Source organism: Oryzias latipes, chromosome 15 (genome assembly GCF_002234675.1).
Source record: "Oryzias latipes chromosome 15, ASM223467v1".
Lineage (NCBI taxonomy): Eukaryota > Metazoa > Chordata > Actinopteri > Beloniformes > Adrianichthyidae > Oryzias > Oryzias latipes.
In genome coordinates, this window is record NC_019873.2 from 14,305,515 (window position 1) to 14,326,237 (window position 20,723).

Here is a 20,723-nt window from a genome sequence, read left to right on the forward strand (position 1 = left end):
TTGATATCGACTTATCTCTTGTAGTCATCGTTTTATGTGGTTTTAAGAGTTCCAGGCAGCTGACTATGAAGGTCATCACGTTCAGTGTTCATGTTCAAATCAAACCTAAATCCCCTTTATTATTATAACTAAATTTGAGTTTAAACTAAAAACAACAAAAAAAAATTAGTCTAACTCCATAAATTACATTTAAAATGACATTTTTAAATTATTTTTTTTCCAGGTTTCTATCTACATCTTTCTTTTTACTGATAACTTTTTGGGGAGATTCACTCATCAGTGCGACCAAACAGTGAAGAGCATAAAAGATAAATGTATCTCTTTATTTTTCAGAGAGATTTGTGTGATTTGGATCTGGAGACCTTGGCTCCTTATATCCCGATGGACGGAGAGGACTTCCAGCTGAATCCAATCATTCCTGAGCCTGAACCTCTGGACAACTCCGGAGGAGCAGGATCCATGGGCAACAACAGCAAACAGAACGTCCAGCAGAGCTTCAGTGACATTGCAAGCCTCTTCCAGCCGCTGACCTCTCCCCCTCCACTGCAAGGCTGCTATCGGCCTGAGCCACAACCATCCTGGGCCATCAGGGAGAGGAGAAGCTCTGGTCAGGGTACTGTGGAAGCCAGGGAGAGGTCATACATGATGGGCCGTATGGGGACTCCACCGTACCAGGCCCCAGCCAGCGGCCCACTGTCTTCCATGCAGTGGCCTCCTGATCCAATAATAACTTACCAGCAATCGACAAGGACTCCTAAGGCCTGTCTGATGGAGGATTTACCAGAAGAACGGCCGTCCTGCCAGCAAAATACATCGTATCTCATGCAGAAACCGAGGTAATGTAACTATGACAATATAAAATCAAAGAAGAAACTTTTAGTTTTATCTTTCATTATATGCTACATTTATCTTCTTAGAAGTTAGAATTTCAGTCCTCAGAGCTCTTTCAACAAGGAGCTAGGATGAGACTACTCCAAACATGTTTGCAAAAAAGAGTTTGAGTTAAATAAAGTGATTCATCTCACCGTTTTGTAAAACATGTCCGTTCAAATTCAGACAAAAACTACACAAAGCGTTGAAAAGAAACCAGACCAAATGAATGTGTGCAAACACATCCTTATGGTTTGATGTATTGGCTTTTTTTTCCCTTTACTTGAGTGATCCATAGATTCAGGTTAAGCAGGTGCAAGACGGAGAAAATGAGCTGGGAAAATCCAGTAGAGGTCTAAAATAACTTTCATAAACCTTTGGAAAACACAATTTAGCAAGTAATTTGATGATTCTGTTTTTAAAGATTAGGTGGGAGCCTTTCTCCTTGGAAGAAAACAGAAAAAAAAACAATGAAGGCTTTTCATGGCATTGCAGTTCTCAGAAATGTTGAAAGTTTTATCCACGCTAAGGAATGTTTAGGCGTTATCGGGCCCTTTGCAAGGCTTCTCACAAAGAATACAAATAGAAAGAACAATTATATGTGCGCTATTGTGTATATTCCCATTTTTATAGTTTTTCTACTATTTTCTTTCTCTTTTTTTTTACTCAGGTCAACGGAAAATTTTGTGCAAGCATACAAAGACATGAGTTCTAAAGCAGGCGTGGGCAGCAGTATCAAGCGGTCCTTTAACCAGATGACTGTGGTGAGTTTTTCCTATAATGATTAAAAAAAGTGATGTTTTCTGACATTTGTGCTCTGATGACACACCTTGCTGTCATTTTTGTAGTTTTTTTAATGCCTTTGAGAAAGAAAAAAAAGCACCAGAAGACTGATTTTGTTGGTCCTACCATCTGTTGAGTTTTTTTACCAAAACTCATCTTTATTAGTTAAAATGACTTCCTTTTAAACAAGTGAATTTTTACAAATGTTATATTTATTTAAACTACATTTAATTTTTTTATTTGAAAAAGTTGTTTGCAATTACAGTATTTTCTGACCGGATAAAAAGGCGCACTGCCATTGAACGGTCTATTTTGAGGCAAACCAAACTATAAGGGGCAGTAAGTCAGACAAAAGAGTCAAAGATAATCTGTCAATCATTTAGACTTTATTAACACCAAACACTTTGACAGTGCACTGTGTAGCTCTCAAAATTGCTTCAACATCAGTAAACACAACCGGAATTCATTCATATATACGCACTGTTGTTTTTTGAAGAAAAATTACATCTTTTAAGTGCATTCCATAGTGAAGAAAATAAAGGACAAGGGTATTTACTCAACAAAGAACTGTTTCAGGGTGAAATGAAGCCAGCAGAAGTTATATGGAAGAAGATGAGGGATGACAGCCGCATGGATCGTTCCCTCAGTGCAGGATCACTGACAGGTATTGTGGACTTTTGTTCATTTGACTGCCGTCTCACTTTGCTTCCTGTTACATCATATTGTCCTTTTACAGAGTCTGCGATGGGGACGGTAATGCCAGGCAGCATGTCTCCGTTTATATGCTCCCTGGAAAAACACAGGAAGTCTCAGTACACAGGGAGCGGGAGAAACGGAGCAAACAGAAAGACGTTTGCCCAAAAGAGCTGCAGTTACTCGGAGTACAACATGCAGTCTTCAAGCAAGTCAGAGGGTAAGCTCAAATTCCTCATTCGACCAAGAAATTAGAAACAAACTTCTATTAATCTCACAGCTTTTTCAAGGGTCAGTTTTCAAAAATAAGAATTTTTTTAAAGAATTTTAAGCACTTGTGTTTTATACATTGACAGTTTCTGTTGTTTCTTTTCAGGCATAGCAAGCCGTTTGCTGGGACCTTCATTCGAGCCCTCCTTCCTGCCGGAGTTGACTCGTTACGACTGCGAGGTCAACGTCCCGCTGCAGGGGAACCTGCACCTCCTCCAGGGCTGTGACCTCCTGCGCGCCCTGGACCAGGCCACCTAAAGCCCCTGCTCCCAACCCTGATATAGACCCGGACTTGCTCTCAGCCTTGAGTCTCGACACGCAGCCCGTGACAAAAGTCGTTCTTTACCTTCGTACCTTTGGGCCTCTCGAGAGCCCTGTATGCCTAGCTATCTGTAGACCGTGGTATTCATGACCAGATCCTGCCTTACGTAGCCCCCGTTTCCCGTCCCTTCTGTAGTTGCTTTGATAAACGTTCTCAACCTGCATTACAATCAGGGTTCAAGCTACTTATACTATTTTATCTCAGAACATGTTTATCCAGATGCAGGTTGACCAGAGTAGAGGAGCTGTCACATGCGACAAGCCGTGCACACCATATGCAGAATACATGGGTCACTAGGTGAGAAAATAAAGGTCAGTGCTGGATATGTGACAGATTACATAACACTACAGTCACCTGGGTCACACGTTGAAGAGTCCTGACACTCAGATGTTTGGGATTTAGTGAATATTTGTTCTGGAATAGATGCTGAGATTAACACGGTGCTTGTGGTGGGGAGATAGGCAATCTGCCTAAATCTCTGCACCCGCTGCACCTCAACCTCCAGTTGATTCCTGTTGAGGCTGTACAGTCTATGCAGTTCCTTTTGTCAACCGGCCGAAGCATTCAGTTCAGAAAACAAACAAAAAACGACACTGTCTCCATACTAACAGAAAAACTGTGTTCTTTAATGTCATATATATTTTACCAGCATCTAGTGAACGCAGCCTTGTTTCCTAGTTTCAGGCAGAGTCTCAAGCCAGAGCTGGGTATCATGAATTGCCTCTGAAAGGAAGCCATCTGTAGAAAAACCCTCGAGATAAAAAAAAAATTATCCGATTCCCAAAGAGGACAAAAATGGTGCAATATGGAAGACTGGAGCACTTTAAAGAGTTGCTAAATGTGACGAGTGGGCCAATAGAAATAATTACTTGAACTACTTTGACGCTAGTTAAAATTTCACTTCTTTTTTTTTCTTTCTGTGACTAATGTAGTTTTTAATTTGGATCATTAGATGCTAGAAATGGAAGCCATAATAATTGAATTGTACCTACGATTTCTTATTTCACACAACACTGCAGCTTCATTGGAGCACAAACATGTTACATTTATATCGTTAACCCATATATTATAATGTAGAGGATTTATTACTTATTACTTCACTATTGTTTAATTGTTCATAGAAAACTCTTGTCTTCTTCTTTAAACTGTCTCAAATTTGGTTTTATTTTGAAAATCTGGAAGTGAGGCGAATCAGTGCGATGATACCCAGCCTGCAGCTCGAGCTTCTTCTACACATACACCACCAGTTTCTTAGAATCCGTCTCATCTTCATCAAAGCACCTCAGTCTGCTCTTTTCAGTACTAATATGTGACAGCGTCTACTTATTGGATTATTTCTGCAACATTTACACATAAAATTCACAATTATATTCTAATCGTTGTGAACAGCTGTGCTTCAGTTACTGAACTGACAATTTTTAGGTTCTAAATCACCCTGCCACCCTTGAGTTTTCCTGTTTTAATCAAATTAGGACACTTGAACAAAACTGTTTCTAATGTACACTGAGATTTTCAGTCAATCAGATTCTTTACATTGCGCGTCTGTCTCACAGACATGATTGTAAAGTGTAATCTGTAATATATGTTCGTTACGTATCTGAATAGTCGTTTTGGAGGGGCTTTCTTTTGACTTTTTTGAAAATCTTTTCTTTTTTACATGTTTGTCTAAAGTTGTGTTCAATTAGATTATGTTGTTGTTGTGATTACAGGGTATTTACTTATTTCATTTTTTATGTTTAGCTAGCATCCATACACCAAACTAAAGCTTTTACAAACGAATGTGACCTGCAGACAGTTAGAGTTCCTTTTGCACACACGCTTTGCATTCAAACAGAAGAGTCTAAATAGGAGTCGTGCACACAAGGGAGAGGTGATGGGGAACCTCCATGCATGGATGCAAACCCGTTTTACCTCTGCAGAACTGCCTCTATACAGAGTTTTATCTTTTAGAACTGCTTTGTTGTAAGTCAGTGAAGTCAAATAGTTTCATCTTTTAGGTGGCTTATCTTCATCTTTGGTTTAAAAATAATTTAAAAAAAAAGTTAAAAAAAATTCATTATGAAACTGCTTTTGCAAATTTGACAATTTCCTAGCAATTTATGTGTGTTACATTGTTCCAAGCTGTGCAGAACCAATAAAAAAAGAGCTACCTGAGCAGCTTCATTTGCTCCTTTTTAGGGCAGACGGTGCATGTAACTCCTTCCCCTGCAGTCACCACTCACTAGGATCAAGAGAACAGCAGTATAGTTCGTAATTCATTTAGATTAAACTCTTAGACGTCACAGCAGCCGGGGAAGTCTCCTGAAAATGGAGTTTAGGTAGGTGTTTTCTTTAAAAAACATCACAGAACATGGCCAGATTTTGGACACATCAACAGTGGCTGCCAATACCAGAGGGCAGATTCTCACTATAGCTTTTAACAATTTGGCAAGGAGGAATAGATTTGAACCCAGATAATCTCTAAATTCCTTTAACTAATTTTAGAAAATTCCTTTAACTCTGTGTACAAGTTTTTCCAGAGCTAAATTTCTCTTTGAGAAGTGACCACTTTCAGTATGAGATACAGAGTTTTGTACACAAACATATGATGTATTTAAAAAAGAGCTCTAATGTTGAAAATAGTATTGTAAGTTTTTGTGTCCTGGTACTTTGTCCTGCCCTCCCTTCTCCTCCTCTGTAGATGCTGTTAGATCAGAGAAGATGACATGTGTTTCTGTTATGGTGGCTTTTTAACTTTTTTTTAATCTCTTCTTGGCGTAAATTATCTACTGAATCTGTTGGCTGGCCAGTACTGTTGTTGTTGTTCTCGCTTAAAAAAGAAAAAAAAAAAAAGAAGAAAAAGTTTGGATTAAAAAAAGCTAAATATCAATTTTACAAGTTTCACCTTCAGATATGTAGCATTTTGAATATTGTAAGGCAGGTGAAGTTGCCACATAATCGCATTGTTTTCAAGTTTGCATATATAAATATAAAGGCGATGGTGCTTTATAGACCATTCATGTGTTGTTTTTAAACTTTTAATACATGTCTCGGATCCACTAACACTGACTTTTGACGTTTTTCTGCTTTTATGTTTTGTTTCCTTGTAATGCATAAAATGTGCCTTATCATGACTTCACATACTGAACAGACAGAGTTCACCCTTCAAGTGCACAGTGTGTTTCTTGCCAATTTTAGCTGACACGTTTTTTTTTAAAGTTTTTTTTTTAAAGTGGGAGCTTTTTATCTCATCTCCCTGTTTGTTCGAACTTCCCCCTTGAAAAAGTCCAAATCCTTGATGGTTTTTAGCTTTACTGTTTATGGTAGAAGACACGGTAGTTTGAAAACATTAAGAAGCATGTGCACAATCTGAATTCTGATGAAATCCTACAGATTTTTTTTTTTTTATCTAACTGACCTTCCTCCATCTTTCTTTTAGCCCCTTTAATGGCTCAAGCAGACACATCTTGTAGAATGAAAACACACCTGATGGAGTTGACTTACTCAAACGTGGTGTAAAGTTTTAGGACATGGATTTACCAGCTCATCACCTGACTGATGAAGCTGCATGTGGGCTTTTAGGATGAGCAGGAAACAGTTTGACTTAACATTAAAATAAAAAAAGGGAGGCTCTTTCATTCTGCCTCTTTGCCTTTAAAGTGAGCTTTCTGGTAGAAACATGATAGAACCTCAAATTTGGATTCTACCAAGTTGACAGCTACAAGGTAATTGCAGCCAAAATTGAACAACAAAATTGAAAACTTTGTACTCAAGAGTTTATTTAAAAAACTTTAGCGGACAAGCTGGTCTCTTTCATGAAAGCAAGCATTTGCAATTATGTTATATTTTATGATATTCACAGCATAATAGGAAAGTTTGATCTATTGAAGTTTAAAGTGTGCATTAATCACGTGTATTCATGATTTATGAGGTTCCAAAAAATTAGAACAGTAAACAAGGCCACAAACTTTTAGACGACCATCTATTTGGGATTGTTAAAAAATCCTATGATTTTAAATTTTAACCTGGTAACATTACAAGTGTGAATAAGAATAAAGTTGAAATCTGTAATCAAATTTTTATTTAATTTTGCTTCAGCATTTTAAATTCTTTACACTTGTCAAGTGATGTTGATGGTACAGTTTAAAGAAAAGATTTAAAACCAGAGTGGGGATTATTTTTGAAAAAGGTGTACTAGATTACAGCTATTCAATAATTCAGATTAATATTGAAACTAAAGCCTGTTCACTGATGCACCTGTTTCTCCTCACTTTGCTTAACCAAAATCTATTTATTTCCCTTAAAATGACTGGATTTCTTTATGCTAGAGCATCCTTTTTATTAAACACAAAAAACTCCAGAAATGTATTAGTGTTTTAAGATTTATGCTTAGTATAGCTTTTATTTTCTAGAATGAATGGAAACGTATATTTTCAGAAAAGCACCTTATGACTTTTTTCTAAAAAATGGCAATTAAAAGACTTAAAAGTGCAATATTGTCCAATTACTAAGATGAAATATCTTGGAGACCAAAGATGGACTAAGACCGAAGCAGGAAACGTGCACAGTGATAGAAGAAGCGATGGATTATTTTTGCAACTCGAAAAATGAGCTGCAGTATGTGAAATTAGTTGGCGAAACGAAAGTCGATAAAACAAAAATAATAAATCCAGACTAGAGAAGTCTTGCAAGATTGTTCAGATTCTGCTGCTACGGCCAGATAAATGTACTGTTCATTAAAGTAAATATACACCAAACTATTGCTGTCCAAGTTAGAAACACTAATAATGGTAGCATCCCCTTGACGTTACAAGAGGCCAAGCTAAAAGTAGGCGGGGCTTAAATGCTCCGCTTAAACCATAAAATCCACTCATAGTAGTGCTCAACATACTGAGCTGCTTGAAGGGTTTTCCCAAAAAGCTAAAGTGACGAATCACTGAGGAGGAAACACAGCCTTTGTGCTTCCTTTGTCAAAACAATATCTGTCTCAAACCTTTTTTAGCACACTTATTCCTTCTGGGATCCATGCTCAACTACCTGTTGTCTGTTGTTTTGTCATACATTGCAGTTATACTAGCTCATTCAGATTTTTATAATATGTTAAAAATTCATATTGATTCTATTATATTATATTGTTATCATTGTTATTACTATATGGGAACTTTAACCCAATAAGAAGTTTGTGTTTCTGCACTGATATCTTATTAAAGCATACTGATCCTACCCTCACTTTATGGACTCTGTATCTTTATTGGATCTTTTACAACTATATTGGACTTTCCATCTGAAGTAAAAGATGTTTGAGGGAAAGGCATCTTTTTGAAAGTGTGATTGAAAGTGTGATTGAAAGATTTAATAGTGAAGCACCATGGTCAGTAGTGTGTGCCGGTTGGGCTTAGGGCCAGCTGGAAACATCTTGCATGTTTGTGACGACCTCGGACCAAGTGAAGAGACCCCAGACGCTGATGGTGGTACGGTCAGAAGAACGTGCCAAATGGAAGAGCCAGGAGGAGAAAGGGGCCAAGATGGGGCGGCAAAATGTCTGGATACAAAAACTATAAATCTAAAGGCAGGAATTTGATTGTGATTGGCTGTGAGGAAAATCAGCACTTTAGATATTGGCTCAGAGTGAAGACCAAATGAGTGATTTGTGACCAAGTGAGTAAATTGTGAAGTGATGATTCAGCAACCCAGAGTGCCTGAAGATGAGGTAGATCTTCCTTGTGGAAAGCTTCATTATTAGCTTCATTATTAACAAATGTTAACCAGAGATTAACTTTAAGGTATATGAGTAGCTACATTTCTTCAATTTTACATTTGAAAGGATGACAAGCTTTAACCAAATCAAATTCAATTTTAACTGCCCAAAAAATGTGGATTCCTTTAAAGTACGGTAGTTTTTCTTGTTTTAACATGTTTTTGTGACATTTTTCTGAAGATGGAGGACATGTATAAAGAAAATTTAGCTTAAAAATTGCATTTCGGAGTGTTTTGTCATTTAAATTACGGTGTATCAGAACCAGAAATAATTAAAGCTACAAGTAGCATTTAGCGGGCCCGAGCACGTGCCACCGCCTGGCACGAGCGACCGCCCCGTGAGCAACGCCCTGCTCGAGCCATTCTCGTCGTTTTTTCTTGTCCATTCTGGAGCTCCAAGCTAATGTTAATATGACAGCAGCCTGTGGGGGGGGGGGGGGGGGGGGACTATAATCTGTTGCCTTAAAGGACAAAGACTTTTGCATATAGCATGAAAAAAATTCTTAAATCTAAGCCTCGTTTAGACCTGCTCATTTTCTCATCAAGTAGAAGAAGGTTTTTATCAGATTAAGAAACAAGCAATGATGATAATTGCTATCACTGTTCCTAAGAATGAGAACAATAGAACTCATTCAATTTCCACTACAATGTCTAGATGAGTGTCAGCTATGTCTGATAACTTGGCCAATTAGCTGGACCGGGATCTTACAACGTGCAGGTGGTTTAACGTCCAGTGTGATGAGTCTGTGGACGGCAACAGTACAGCATAGCTTTTGGTTTCCACAAGAGAAGAATTCCTGACACATCTGCCCTAACAGACAACTACAAGAGGAGTTGAAATGTATAACACGGTGAAGGAGTTTTTGTGCAGAAAAAGGTACAATTAGAAAAGCTGGTAGCCATACCTGCAGACGGGGCTCCTGCTATGATTGACCGACAAACAGGTTTCATCACTCACTGTAAAGCTGACCAAGACTTTCCAAAATGTCTGCATTACTGCTGCTTCTTTCACCAGTAGGCCTTATGTGCAGAAGTGATTGGCTCTGGACATATAATGACTCCTATTGTGAAAATCATAAAAAACCTCAGCTGCAAAGCAAAACAGAACAGGATTTTTAAGGTGCTATTGGTGGAGATATCTGCTGAATATGGTGAATATGAATATGGTGAATCTGAACTTGTATTCTTGACTGACATTACTGGAAAACTAAACCACTTGATCTGCGAGCTGCAAGACATTGGCAAAACTATTTTTTTTTGACCAGCCTGCCTGAGCCAGTGTTTTTCTTGTGGGGATCTTTTCTGCCAGGGCTTGCCAGCTTGGTCAGTGGATGTTGCTGCAGTTGTCTCCCTTGCTGGGACAGCTGGAGTTAAACACAGCAGCCTCACAGCTGTGAAGTGGACCCCGTTGCTGTCCCAGTCTGGATGGGCACTGTGGCGATGTTCCAATGGCCAGGCTGGCTCCTGGTATAAAGAGATTCCCAATTACCATTTCCTAACCGCAGAGCCAAGGATGTGTTTACATGTTTAGGTCAAAAATGTGATGAACAGCTTCATGTTGTCTATTGATGTAAGTTTAAACCTAAACATGTTTCCCTGTTACTAATCCAGTTGATGTGGTTCTCCATCTGTGTCTAGGTGATAGAAAAGCATTTTTTTATATTTAGAGCTCCAAGCAAACAAACAGTTGTCTATATAAGAGCTTTTACAATTGTGGACTTTTAGCAGGTCTCTGAATACATGTGACCAATGTATGGTGGATTTTCACAGACTTTGTGTAAAACTGAAGGTGACAGAGACTTTGGAGAAGTGGCTACATTGCTCTGGACTTCTTTGTTTCATCCACAGAAGAGTAAAATATGTGATTGATTTTGAAAAGCTGCTGAAAAATGTATCTTTTTAAAATTGCAATTTCTAATTTGGGTTTTACATTTTGTGTTCCATTTTTTGTGATTGTATTAGAAAGATTTGTTATTTATTTGGTGTTTAAAGGTGGTACATAATGTATATACATAATCTTCTTAGAGACATTTGCTATGTGTTGTGTTTGTTGTCGTTGTAGTTTAATTTCTTTGGATGTATTGAAAGGAAATGAAAAGAAGTTGCAGCATTGATTAAAAAAGCATAAAAGAGACATTTACTGTCTGATGTTACATCTGTAGGAGTGTACTGAGGCTGGGTTTTGTTTTGGAGCACATTCATATATTTTGTTTGTAAAAAAAAAAAAAGATAAAATATAAAGTTAATTGTATTTTGGATGAATAAAAAAGCAATGATTAGTGCTAAGGATGTATAAAAGACAAACAAAACAAAGGAAATTGCTGTATTTTAGTGTTGAACTAGGCTTTCTAACTGTTCTACTTTCTGTCTGCCACTCCTGGCTAATTTACATGTGAGCACACAGCCGGGGGTTGGGGGGGGGGCTAACTCCACTCCTGCAGCAGGGGAGACTGATGAAAAGCTTGAGGATGTAAGATTGAATAAATAAAATCCTAGAGTTGACCAGTTCATTTTATAAATGTAAATATTTTTTATTTTGGTGCTGATAAACTAAACAGATGTTATGATAAAAATATTTGCTTGAGTCAAAATGTCCAAAAATTTGCTTTCAGCACAATAGGGTGATTAAGGTGGTTAAATGTTTCTCGTACGTATAGTGCTGCTTTTCAAACATGGAGCTTTGTAGGACGCATCTAATTCTGAAATCTCAGCTTCCTGAGACAAACGGCTGATTTCCTATGAAGCTTGATTATATGATCATGCTTCATGATCATTTATGAACATATATAGCTCGTCCAAAATTGTCATATCCATGGGTTCAGAATGGAAGTTTCATCAAATCTATTTAATTTCAGTGAGATCAGACAAGGAATGTGAACGTGAGAGCAACATTTGTGCATGGCGAGATACCCAACTTCGCCGCTCTGTCACGACCACACCCCCGCGTTGAAAGATTTGTTTTTCATCAGAGTAAACTTCAATGGTTTTTCAACAGGTGGACGTCATTTTGAGGTGTGTTTGCTCATCCTACTTGGAGCAGTGATGCTCCAAGTAAAACATGTCATTTCCTGTTGCCAACAGGTGGCGCTACACCTGTTTCGGATTTTTCCACTGCAGATGTGTTCAAAGTCAGACTACAATCATGCACAACAAATTTGGATCAGATTAGATTATTTATGGCTGAGTAATGGCCATTTTTCTTTTCATGGCGTGATTTCGAAACGACCTCAAATTTTGACGCGCCGCCACGGTCACAAACAACCGTAAAAACTTAAAAGCTTCGCAATTTAAGATCGGACATGTGTTTAGTTTACAAAACCAAAGTTTGGAGTCATTGTTCAAAAATCTCTAGGAGGAGTTCGTTCTAGAACGAGGCCTGCAAATGACCAAAATACAGCAAAAATGACATATTGACACCAATATAGCAGACTTCCTGTGCGACTGACAGCTTGGTCCCAAGAGACTTTTTTGTAGGTTTCTATCTGATGAACATGTCCTGTAAAAATCAAGCTTGTATGTTAAAGAACATGGCGGGGCTCTCAAAAACAAACATGGTAGGTGGCGCTATTGAGCCGTTTTTTGTTCACCCATGCAAGTGCTGTGTATCTAAGTTGGAGATATGTAAGAGGCCTCTCATTCTGAAATCTCAGCCTCGTGATACAAACGGCTGATTTTTTATGAATTTTTAATTATCTGACTGCAACGCAATCAACCACTTCCTGTTTGGTGGTGGCTTGCGCAGGCACCGTCAGGTGTACACCCATGAAACTTTAGACGATGAGAGAAGACCCTTATGAGTATCTCCTGTTGTAATTTTATGAATGTCGGACAAAGCACAGAGAAAAGATAGGTCAGAATGTGACATAAAATGTATTTGTCAATATCTAGGTGGCGCTATGGAGCTCGTCCAAGATTGTCATATCCATTGGTTCAGAATGGAAGCCTCATCACCTCTATTGAATTTCAGTGAGATTGGACAAGGAATGTGCACGTGAGAGCAACTTTTGTGTGCATGGCGAGACGCCCAACTTCGCCGCTCTGTCACGACCACACCCCCGCATTGAAAGTTATGGCTTTTTATCAGAGTAAACTTCAATGGCTTTTCAACAGGTGGACATCATTTTGAGGTGTGTCGGCTCATCCTACTTGGAGCAGTGATGCTCCAAGTAAAACATGTCATTTCCTTTTACCAGCAGGTGGCGCTACACTTGTTCTGGATTTTTCCACTTCTGATGTGTTCAGAGTCAGACTACAATCATGCATATCAATTTTGGATCAGATTGGATTTTGCATGGCTGAGTAATGGCCATTTTTCTTTTCATGGCGTGTTTTCAAAATGACCTCCATTTTCGACGCGCCGCCACGGTCACAAACATCCGTAAAAACTTAAAAGCTTCGCAATTTAACATCGGACATGTGTTTAGTTTACAAAACCAAAGTTTGGAGTCATTATTCACAAATCTCTAGGAGGAGTTCGTTCTAGAGCGAGGCCTGCAAATGTCCAAAATGGAGCAAAAATGACATATTGACCTCAATATATCAGACTTCCTGTGCGAGTGACAGGTGGGTCCTTTCAGACTTTTTTGTAGGTCTCCATCTGAAGAACATGCCCTGTAAAAATCAAGCTTGTACGTTAAAGCGTATGCGGGGCGTCGGGACAAAAGTCACTGTAGGTGGCGCTATCGAGCCGTTTTTCTGCGCCCATGCCAATCTCCTATAAAATACGAAATTTTTCGCGACTCCTGATGTGTGTGCCAAATTTGGTGAGTTTTGGGGTATGTTAAAGGCCTCAAAAAGGCGACTCTTCCGGTAGAATAATAATAATAATAATAATTAAAGCTACAAGTAGCATTTAGCGGGCCCGAGCACGTGCGACCGCATGGCACAAGCGACCGCCCCGTGAGCAACGCCCTGCTCGAGCCATTCTCGTCGTTTTTTCTTGTCCATTCTGGAGCTCCAAGCTATTGTTAATACGACAGCAGCCTGGGGGGGGGGGGGGGGGGGGGGGGGGGGGCTGTAATCTGTTGCCTTAAGGGACAAAGACTTTTGCATATAGCATGAAAAAAATTCAAGCAATGATGATAATTGCTATCACTGTCCCTAAGGATGAGAACAATAGAACTCATTCAATTTCCACTACAATGTCTAGATGAGTGTCAGCTATGTCTGATAACTTGGCCAATTAGCTGGACCGGGATCTTGCAAAGTGCAGGTGGTTAACGTCCAGTGTAATGAGTCTGTGGACGGCAACAGTACAGCATAGCTTTTGGTTTCCACAAGAGAAGAACTCCTGACACATCTGCCCTAACAGACAACTACAAGAGGAGTTGAAATGTATAACACGGTGAAGGAGTTTTTGTGCAGAAAAAGGTACAATTAGAAAAGCTGGTAGCAGTGACTGCAGATGGGACTCCTGCTATGATCAATAGACAAACAGGTTTCATCACTCACTGTAAAGCTGACCCAGACTTTCCAAAATGTCTGCATTACTGCTGCGTCATTCACCAGCAGGCCTTATGTGCAGAAGTGATTGGCTCTGGACATATAATGACTCTTATTCTGAAAATCGTAAACAACCTCAGCTGCAAAGCAAAACAGCACAGGATTTTTAAGGTGCTATTGGAGGAGATGTCTGTTGAATATGGTGAATATGAACATTGTGAATCTGAACTTGCATTCTTGACTGACATTACTGGAAAACTAAACCACTTGATCTGCGAGCTGCAAGACAATGGCAAAACTATTTTTTTTTGACCAGCCTGCCTGAGCCAGTGTTTTTCTTGTGGGGATCTTTTCTGCCAGGGCTTGTCAGCTTGGTCAGTGGATGTTGCTGCAGTTGTCTCCCTTGCTGGGACAGCTGGAGTTAAACACAGCAGCTCACGGCTCTGAAGTGGACCCCGTTGCTGTCCCAGTCTGGATGGGCACTGTGGCGATGTTCCAATGGCCAGGCTGGCTCCTGGTATAAAGAGATTCCCAAATACCATTTCCTAACCGCAGAGCCAAGGATGTGTTTACATGTTTAGGTCAAAAATGTGATGGACAGCTTCATTTTGTCTAAACATGCCACCCTGTTATTAATCCAGTTGATATGGTTCTCCATCTGTGTCTAGGTGATAGAAAAGCATTTTTTTTTATATTTACAGCTCTAAGCAAACAAACAGTTGTCTATATAAAAGAGCTTTTACAATTGTGCACTTTTAGCAGGTCTCTGAGTTCATGTGACCAATGTATGGTGGATTTTCACAGACCTTGTTTAAAACTGAAGGTGAGAGAGACTTAGAGAAATGGCTTCATTGTTCTGGAGTTCTTTGTTTCATCCACAGAAGAGTAGAATTGGTGATTGATTTTGAAAAGCTGATGAAAAAAGTATCTTTTCAAATTGCAATTTCTAACTTGGGTTTTACATTTTGTGTTCCATTTTTTGTGCTTTATTTGGGAAGCATTTGTTATTTGTTTGGTGTTTTTAAGGTTCTGCAAATATACACATCATTTTTTAGAGACATTTGTTATCAGTTGTGTTTGTTGATTTGTAGTTTAATTTCATTGGATGTATAGATGTCGTGTGGGGGGGAGGCTCGACAGCAGGTAGGACCCAGGCGCAGAGACGGGAGGCAAACGGGTTCAGGGCAAGTGGGTTTATTTAACTAACAAAAAGCGCTGCAGAGCAGGATGACAAAACTAAAAACAAAAACTTACTGTGGCATGGCAAGGGACATGGACGCCAGACAAGAAGACGTGATCAACATGAGCAGAAGTTAATGGACCAGCACAGGAGGAAGGCAGAGACAAGACTTATATACAGACAGGGCAGACAAGACACAGGTGAACACGATTAGGGCAGATGGGGACCAAAGGAAGTAAAACTCAAGAAACATGACAAGACAGGAAACCTTTCAAAATAAAACAGGAAACAGAACCAAACAAGACAGAACAAGAACTAAAGCGAAAAAAAAAGACAACAAACTGAAACCATGACAATAGAAAGGAAAAGAAGTTCAAACATTGATTATAAAAAAGGATATAAGAGATAAAAAAAAGAAAAAGGAAAAGAAAAAAGATAAAATATTGATTTAATTGCATTTTGAATGAATAAAAAACAATGATTAATAGAATCAGAAATCAGAAAAAGTTTTATTGCCAGGTTCAGTAGAGCGCACTTTACAAAACGAGGAATTTGACTTGGTGTATAGTGCAATTAAGAATAAGTTAAAAATTAAGTTAACAACAACAACACACTATATACAGTAGAGTAAGGTGAATTAAAGTGGGAGCACAGATGGGCTGGGATGGTGGGGCCTGTAAGTGGCACCGACAGTCCTTTGGTGGGCGGGGGGGGGGGAGGGGGGGTCACCTGGGGGAGTTGGGGTACTGTTCAGCAGGCTGACTGCAGTGGGGAAGAAGCTGTTCTTGTGGCGCGAGGTCCTGGTCCTGATGGACCGGAGCCTCTTGCCAGAAGGGAGGGGCCGAAAGAGATTATGTCCTGGATGAGAGGGGTTGGCTACAATCCTGGCTGCCCGCCTCCAGGTCCTGGAGATGTGCAGCTCCTGGAGAGACGGGAGGTGGCAGCCGATCACCTTCTCTGCTGAGTGGATGACGCGTTGCAGCTTGGCCTTGTCTCTGGCCGTGGCCGCAGCGAACCAGACTGTGATGGAGGACGTGAGGGTGGATTCGATGATGGCGGTGTAAAAGTCTACCAGCATCTTTTCAGGGAGGTGAAACTTCTTCAGCTGCCTCAGGAAGTACATCCTCTGCTGGACCTTCTTAGTGATGGAGCTGATGTTCTGCTCCCACTTGAGGTCCTGGCTGATGATGGTTCCCAGGAAGCAGAAGGACTCCACAGAGGTCACCGGGGAGTCACAGAGGATGACAGGGGGGAGGGGGGCTGGGGCCTTCCTCAAGTCCACTGTCATCTCCACTGTCTTCAGAGCATTAAGCTCCAGGTTGTTAGCGCTGCACTATGACACCAGCCTGGCTATTTCACTCCTGTAGGCCGACTCATCTCCGTCAGAGATGAGGCCGATGAGTGTGGTGTCGTCAGCAAACTTCAGGAGTTTGACAGACAGGTGACCAGCTGTGCAGCTGTTTGTGTACAGGGAGAGTAACAGGGGTGAAAGGACACAGCCCTGGGGGGATCCGGTGCTTGTGGTCCGAGTATCTGAGACGAGCTTCCCCAGCCTCACATACTGCTGTCTGTCCGTCAGGAAGTCTGTGATCCACCTGCAGGTGGAGTCAGGCACATTCATCTTGGAGAGTTTTTAATACTAAGTCTAGACAGATTTAACACAGGTTTTTGGATGAAAAAGGATTTTTTATAAATCATCTGTTACACTTTTAAGTCTGAAAAAAATATGGAAGGCAGCAAACACAGATCCCTACCGTTTTTAATTTTTTTGTGCTGATATTTGAAAGATAAGTTATGCAAAAAAATAGGTGTTTGCAGTTTTGCCTAAAAAGACGTTTTCGGACCTTTTTGGATCAAATGTTGTCTAAAAGTTCACCTGTAACTTCAATCATTCTGAATTTTTTTAGGAAAACTAAACCACTTCAACTGTGATCTGCAAGGCAATGGTAAAACTATATTTTTTATGGAACAGCCTGCAGTGTTTCGTGTGGGGATCTTTTCTGCCAGGGCTTGCCGGCTTGGTCGGTGGTTGTTGCTGTTACCAATCCAGTTGATATGGTTCTCCATCTGTGTCTAAGTGATATAATCAGAATCAGAATCGTTTATTGTCATTGTACATGGGGATACAATGAAATTGCAGCAGCCTTGGAGTGAAGGAGTTACATAAAATAAAAATAAAAATAGAATAGAAAAAGAAATACTGTATTTACAACTCTTAACAAAAAATGAACAATATGGACAGAAACTGTTAAATATTAAATATTTGTGAATAAAATAGAATGGAATTACATGAGTTGCTGTGAGCACAGCTTAATAAATATCAAGTTATTGCACAGTGACCCGGTTAGACAGTCAGGATATTGCACGCATTGTAGTAAAATTAGAGTGAGGTGTGGTTGGTGGACGTATGTGCATTCCGTATGATAATTGCCTGTGGAAAAAAGCTGTTTCTTAGTCTGTTTGTCCTGGTTCAGATGGACCTGTACCTCCTTCCAGAGGGCAGCAGTTCAAACAGAGGGAAAGCAGAATGGGTGGAGTTAGTGGTGATGCTAGTCACTCTGCTGAGGCAGCGAGACTGGTAAATGTCCTTCAGTGAGGGGAGGGGGCAGCCGATGATCCTCTGCGCTGTCTTTACCACTCTCTGGAGACTCTGCCGTTCTGCTTCAGTGCAGTGGGAAAACCACACTGTGATGCCATAGGACAGAATGCTCTCAATGGTTGAGCGGTAGAACGTTACCAGCAGCTCCTGGCTGACGTCGTTCCTCCTAAGTTTTCTCAGGAAGTGCAGGCGTTGCTGGGCCTTCCTGATGACAGTCATGGTGTTGTTAGACCATGTGAGGTCAGCAGAGATGGTGGTGCCCAGGAGGGTGAAGCTGTGGACCCTCTCCACACAGTTTCCATCGATGTAGAGTGGGGGTGGATCTGTTCTGTTTTTTCTGAAGTCCAGGATGATCTCCTTGGTCTTGGTGGTGTTCAGGATGAGGTTATTAGCCTGACACCACCTTGAGAGTTTCAGGACTTCGTCTCTGTAGGCCGTCTCGTCGTCCCCAGAGATCAGCCCCACCACAGTAGTGTCGTCTGCAAACTTCACCACGGTGTTGCTGGTGTGGGCTGGTCTGCAGTCTGCTGTGTACAGTGTATACAGCAGAGGACTCAGCACACATCCCTGTGTGGAGCCTGTGCTCAGCGTCCGGGTGGAGGAGAGGTGGGGGTCAAGTTTGACTGTCTGTGGTCTGTTTGTCAGGAAGTCCTTGATCCACGAGCAGGTGAGTGGGTGGAGTCCTAGTTCAGACAGTTTGTTGACCAGAATGTCAGGAATGATTGTGTTAAAGGCTGAGCTATAGTCCACAAAGAGCATCCTGGCGTAGGTGTCTCTGTGTTCCAGGTGGCTCAGCGCAGTGTGGAGGGTGATGGAAATGGCATCATCCGTTGATCTGTTTGCTTTGTAAGCAAACTGGTGGGGGACGAAGATTGGAGGGAGGGAGTCTTTGATGTGTCCCAGGAGCAGCCGCTCCAGACACTTTGTGATGACAGCAGTGAGTGCAACTGGGCGGAAGTCCGTGAGGAAGGCTGTGGATGAGGACTTTTTGGGTATCGGGATGATAGTGGATGACTTCAGGCAAGCAGGGATGAAAGCCTGAGCTAGCGACAGGTTGAAGATTTTTGTGAAGACCTGGGAGAGTTGATCGGCGCAGGCCCGCAGAACCTTTCCGGGAACTCCATCAGGTCCCGCCGCTTTCCTGGGGTTTACCCTGCTGAACATCCGTGCCATCCGTGCCACGTCCATAAAGGCATTGTTTTTATATTTAGAGCTCTAAGCAACCAAACAGTTGTCTATATAAAAGAGCTTTTACAATTGTGCACTTTTAGCAGGCTGAAAAAATTATCTTTTTAAAATTGCCATTTCAAATTTGGGTTTTAAATTTTGTGTTCCATTTTTCTGTGCTTGTATTGGAAGGATTTGTTATTATTTTGTTTAAAAGTGCTACATATTGTATATACACATAATTTATTTAGAGAAATTTGCTATACGTTGTGTTTTTTGGTTTTGTAGTTTAATTTCATTGGATTTATATTAAGGAAAAGAAGTTGCAGCATTGATTAAAAAAGGATAAAAGAGACATTTACTGTCTAAGTCTTATGTTACATCTGTAGAACTGTACTGAGAGTTGGGTTTTGTTTTGGAGCACATTCATATGTTTTGTTTGTAAAAAAAAAAGATAAAATATTAGGTTAATTGCATTTTACATGACTAGAAAAGCAATGATTATTCATAAAAATCTATGAAAGACATACAAAACAAATGAAAAAGCAGTCTGCCCTCCCTCTTGTGTCTAAACTCTTGTCACCTCACTTCTGGGTTAGTTAGCATATGAACTGGCAGCTGGTGTGTGTGTGTGTGGTGGGGGGGGGGGGGGGGGGGGGGGGGGGGGGGGGGGTGAAATTTGACTCCAGCAACAGGGATGATTGAGGAGCAGGCTGCAGCATGAGGAAAAGACTTAAGCATGTAAGAGGAAATGACATCCTACAGTTGACCAGTTCATTTTATATCTGTAAAGAATATTCAAGAAGCATTTAGACATGTTCAGCTATATGCGTGTGAAACTTGGTGTGGATATTTGAAGCATAAGTAATTTTAAAACACACTTGTTTGGAGTCCAGACGGAAAAAGCACAGGTTTTGGGATGAATCAGGATTTTTTTTAAAATCATCTGTTTCACCTGGACTTCTGAAAAAAATATGGAAGGCAGCAAACACAGATCCCTACATTTAAAAAAATAAATGGTGTTGATATATGATGATTAAGTTATGAAAAAAAATAGGTGTTTGTAGTTTTGCCTAAAAAGACGTTTTCGGACCTTTTTGGATGTAATGCTCTCTAAGATGTCACCTGTAACTTCAATCATTCTGAATTTTTTTAGGAAGCAGTAGCACATAAATGCCTATGAAAGTTGAATTCTTGGTGCTGATAACCTAAACAGAATTTATGCTAAAAATCTTTGTTCAGTCCAAAATTTCATTAAAAAAATCAAGTGATGAAGTTTCTCGTAGACCCTATAGTGTTACATATCAAAGCTGGAGGTTATTAAAGGCATCTAATTCTGAAATCTCAGCTTCCTGAGACAAACGGCTGATTTATAATAAATTTCTATTATTTGGGTGCACATAATCGACCACTTCCTGTTACGCAGGCACCGTCAGGTGTACACCCATGAAACTTTACATGATGAGAGAGGACCCTTCTGAGTATCTCCAGTTTTAATTTCATGCACATCGGACAAAGCAAAGAGAAAATACAGGGCAGAATGTGCCCAATGCAATAACTAGGTGGCGCTATAGAGCTCGTCCAAGATTGTCATATCCATGGGTTCAGAATAGAAGCTTCATCATATCCATTGAATTTCAGTGAGATTGGACAAGGAATGT

At 40.3% G+C, this 20,723-nt stretch overlaps 1 protein-coding gene across 1 annotated transcript in view; it reads left to right on the forward strand.

Annotated features, from left to right (window-relative positions):
• The window catches only part of LOC101172602 (endothelial PAS domain-containing protein 1), a 50,831-nt gene extending 42,685 nt beyond the window's left edge, over positions 1 to 8,146 (forward strand). Inside the window, exons 12-16 of the mRNA XM_023963599.1 lie at positions 334 to 836; positions 1,541 to 1,634; positions 2,230 to 2,317; positions 2,390 to 2,566; positions 2,723 to 8,146. Of these exons, the coding sequence (XP_023819367.1) occupies positions 334 to 836; positions 1,541 to 1,634; positions 2,230 to 2,317; positions 2,390 to 2,566; positions 2,723 to 2,874 (1,014 nt within the window). The 3' untranslated portion in view covers positions 2,875 to 8,146. The remainder of the gene's footprint in view (positions 1 to 333; positions 837 to 1,540; positions 1,635 to 2,229; positions 2,318 to 2,389; positions 2,567 to 2,722) is intronic.
• The last annotated feature ends 12,577 nt before the right edge of the window (positions 8,147 to 20,723 follow it).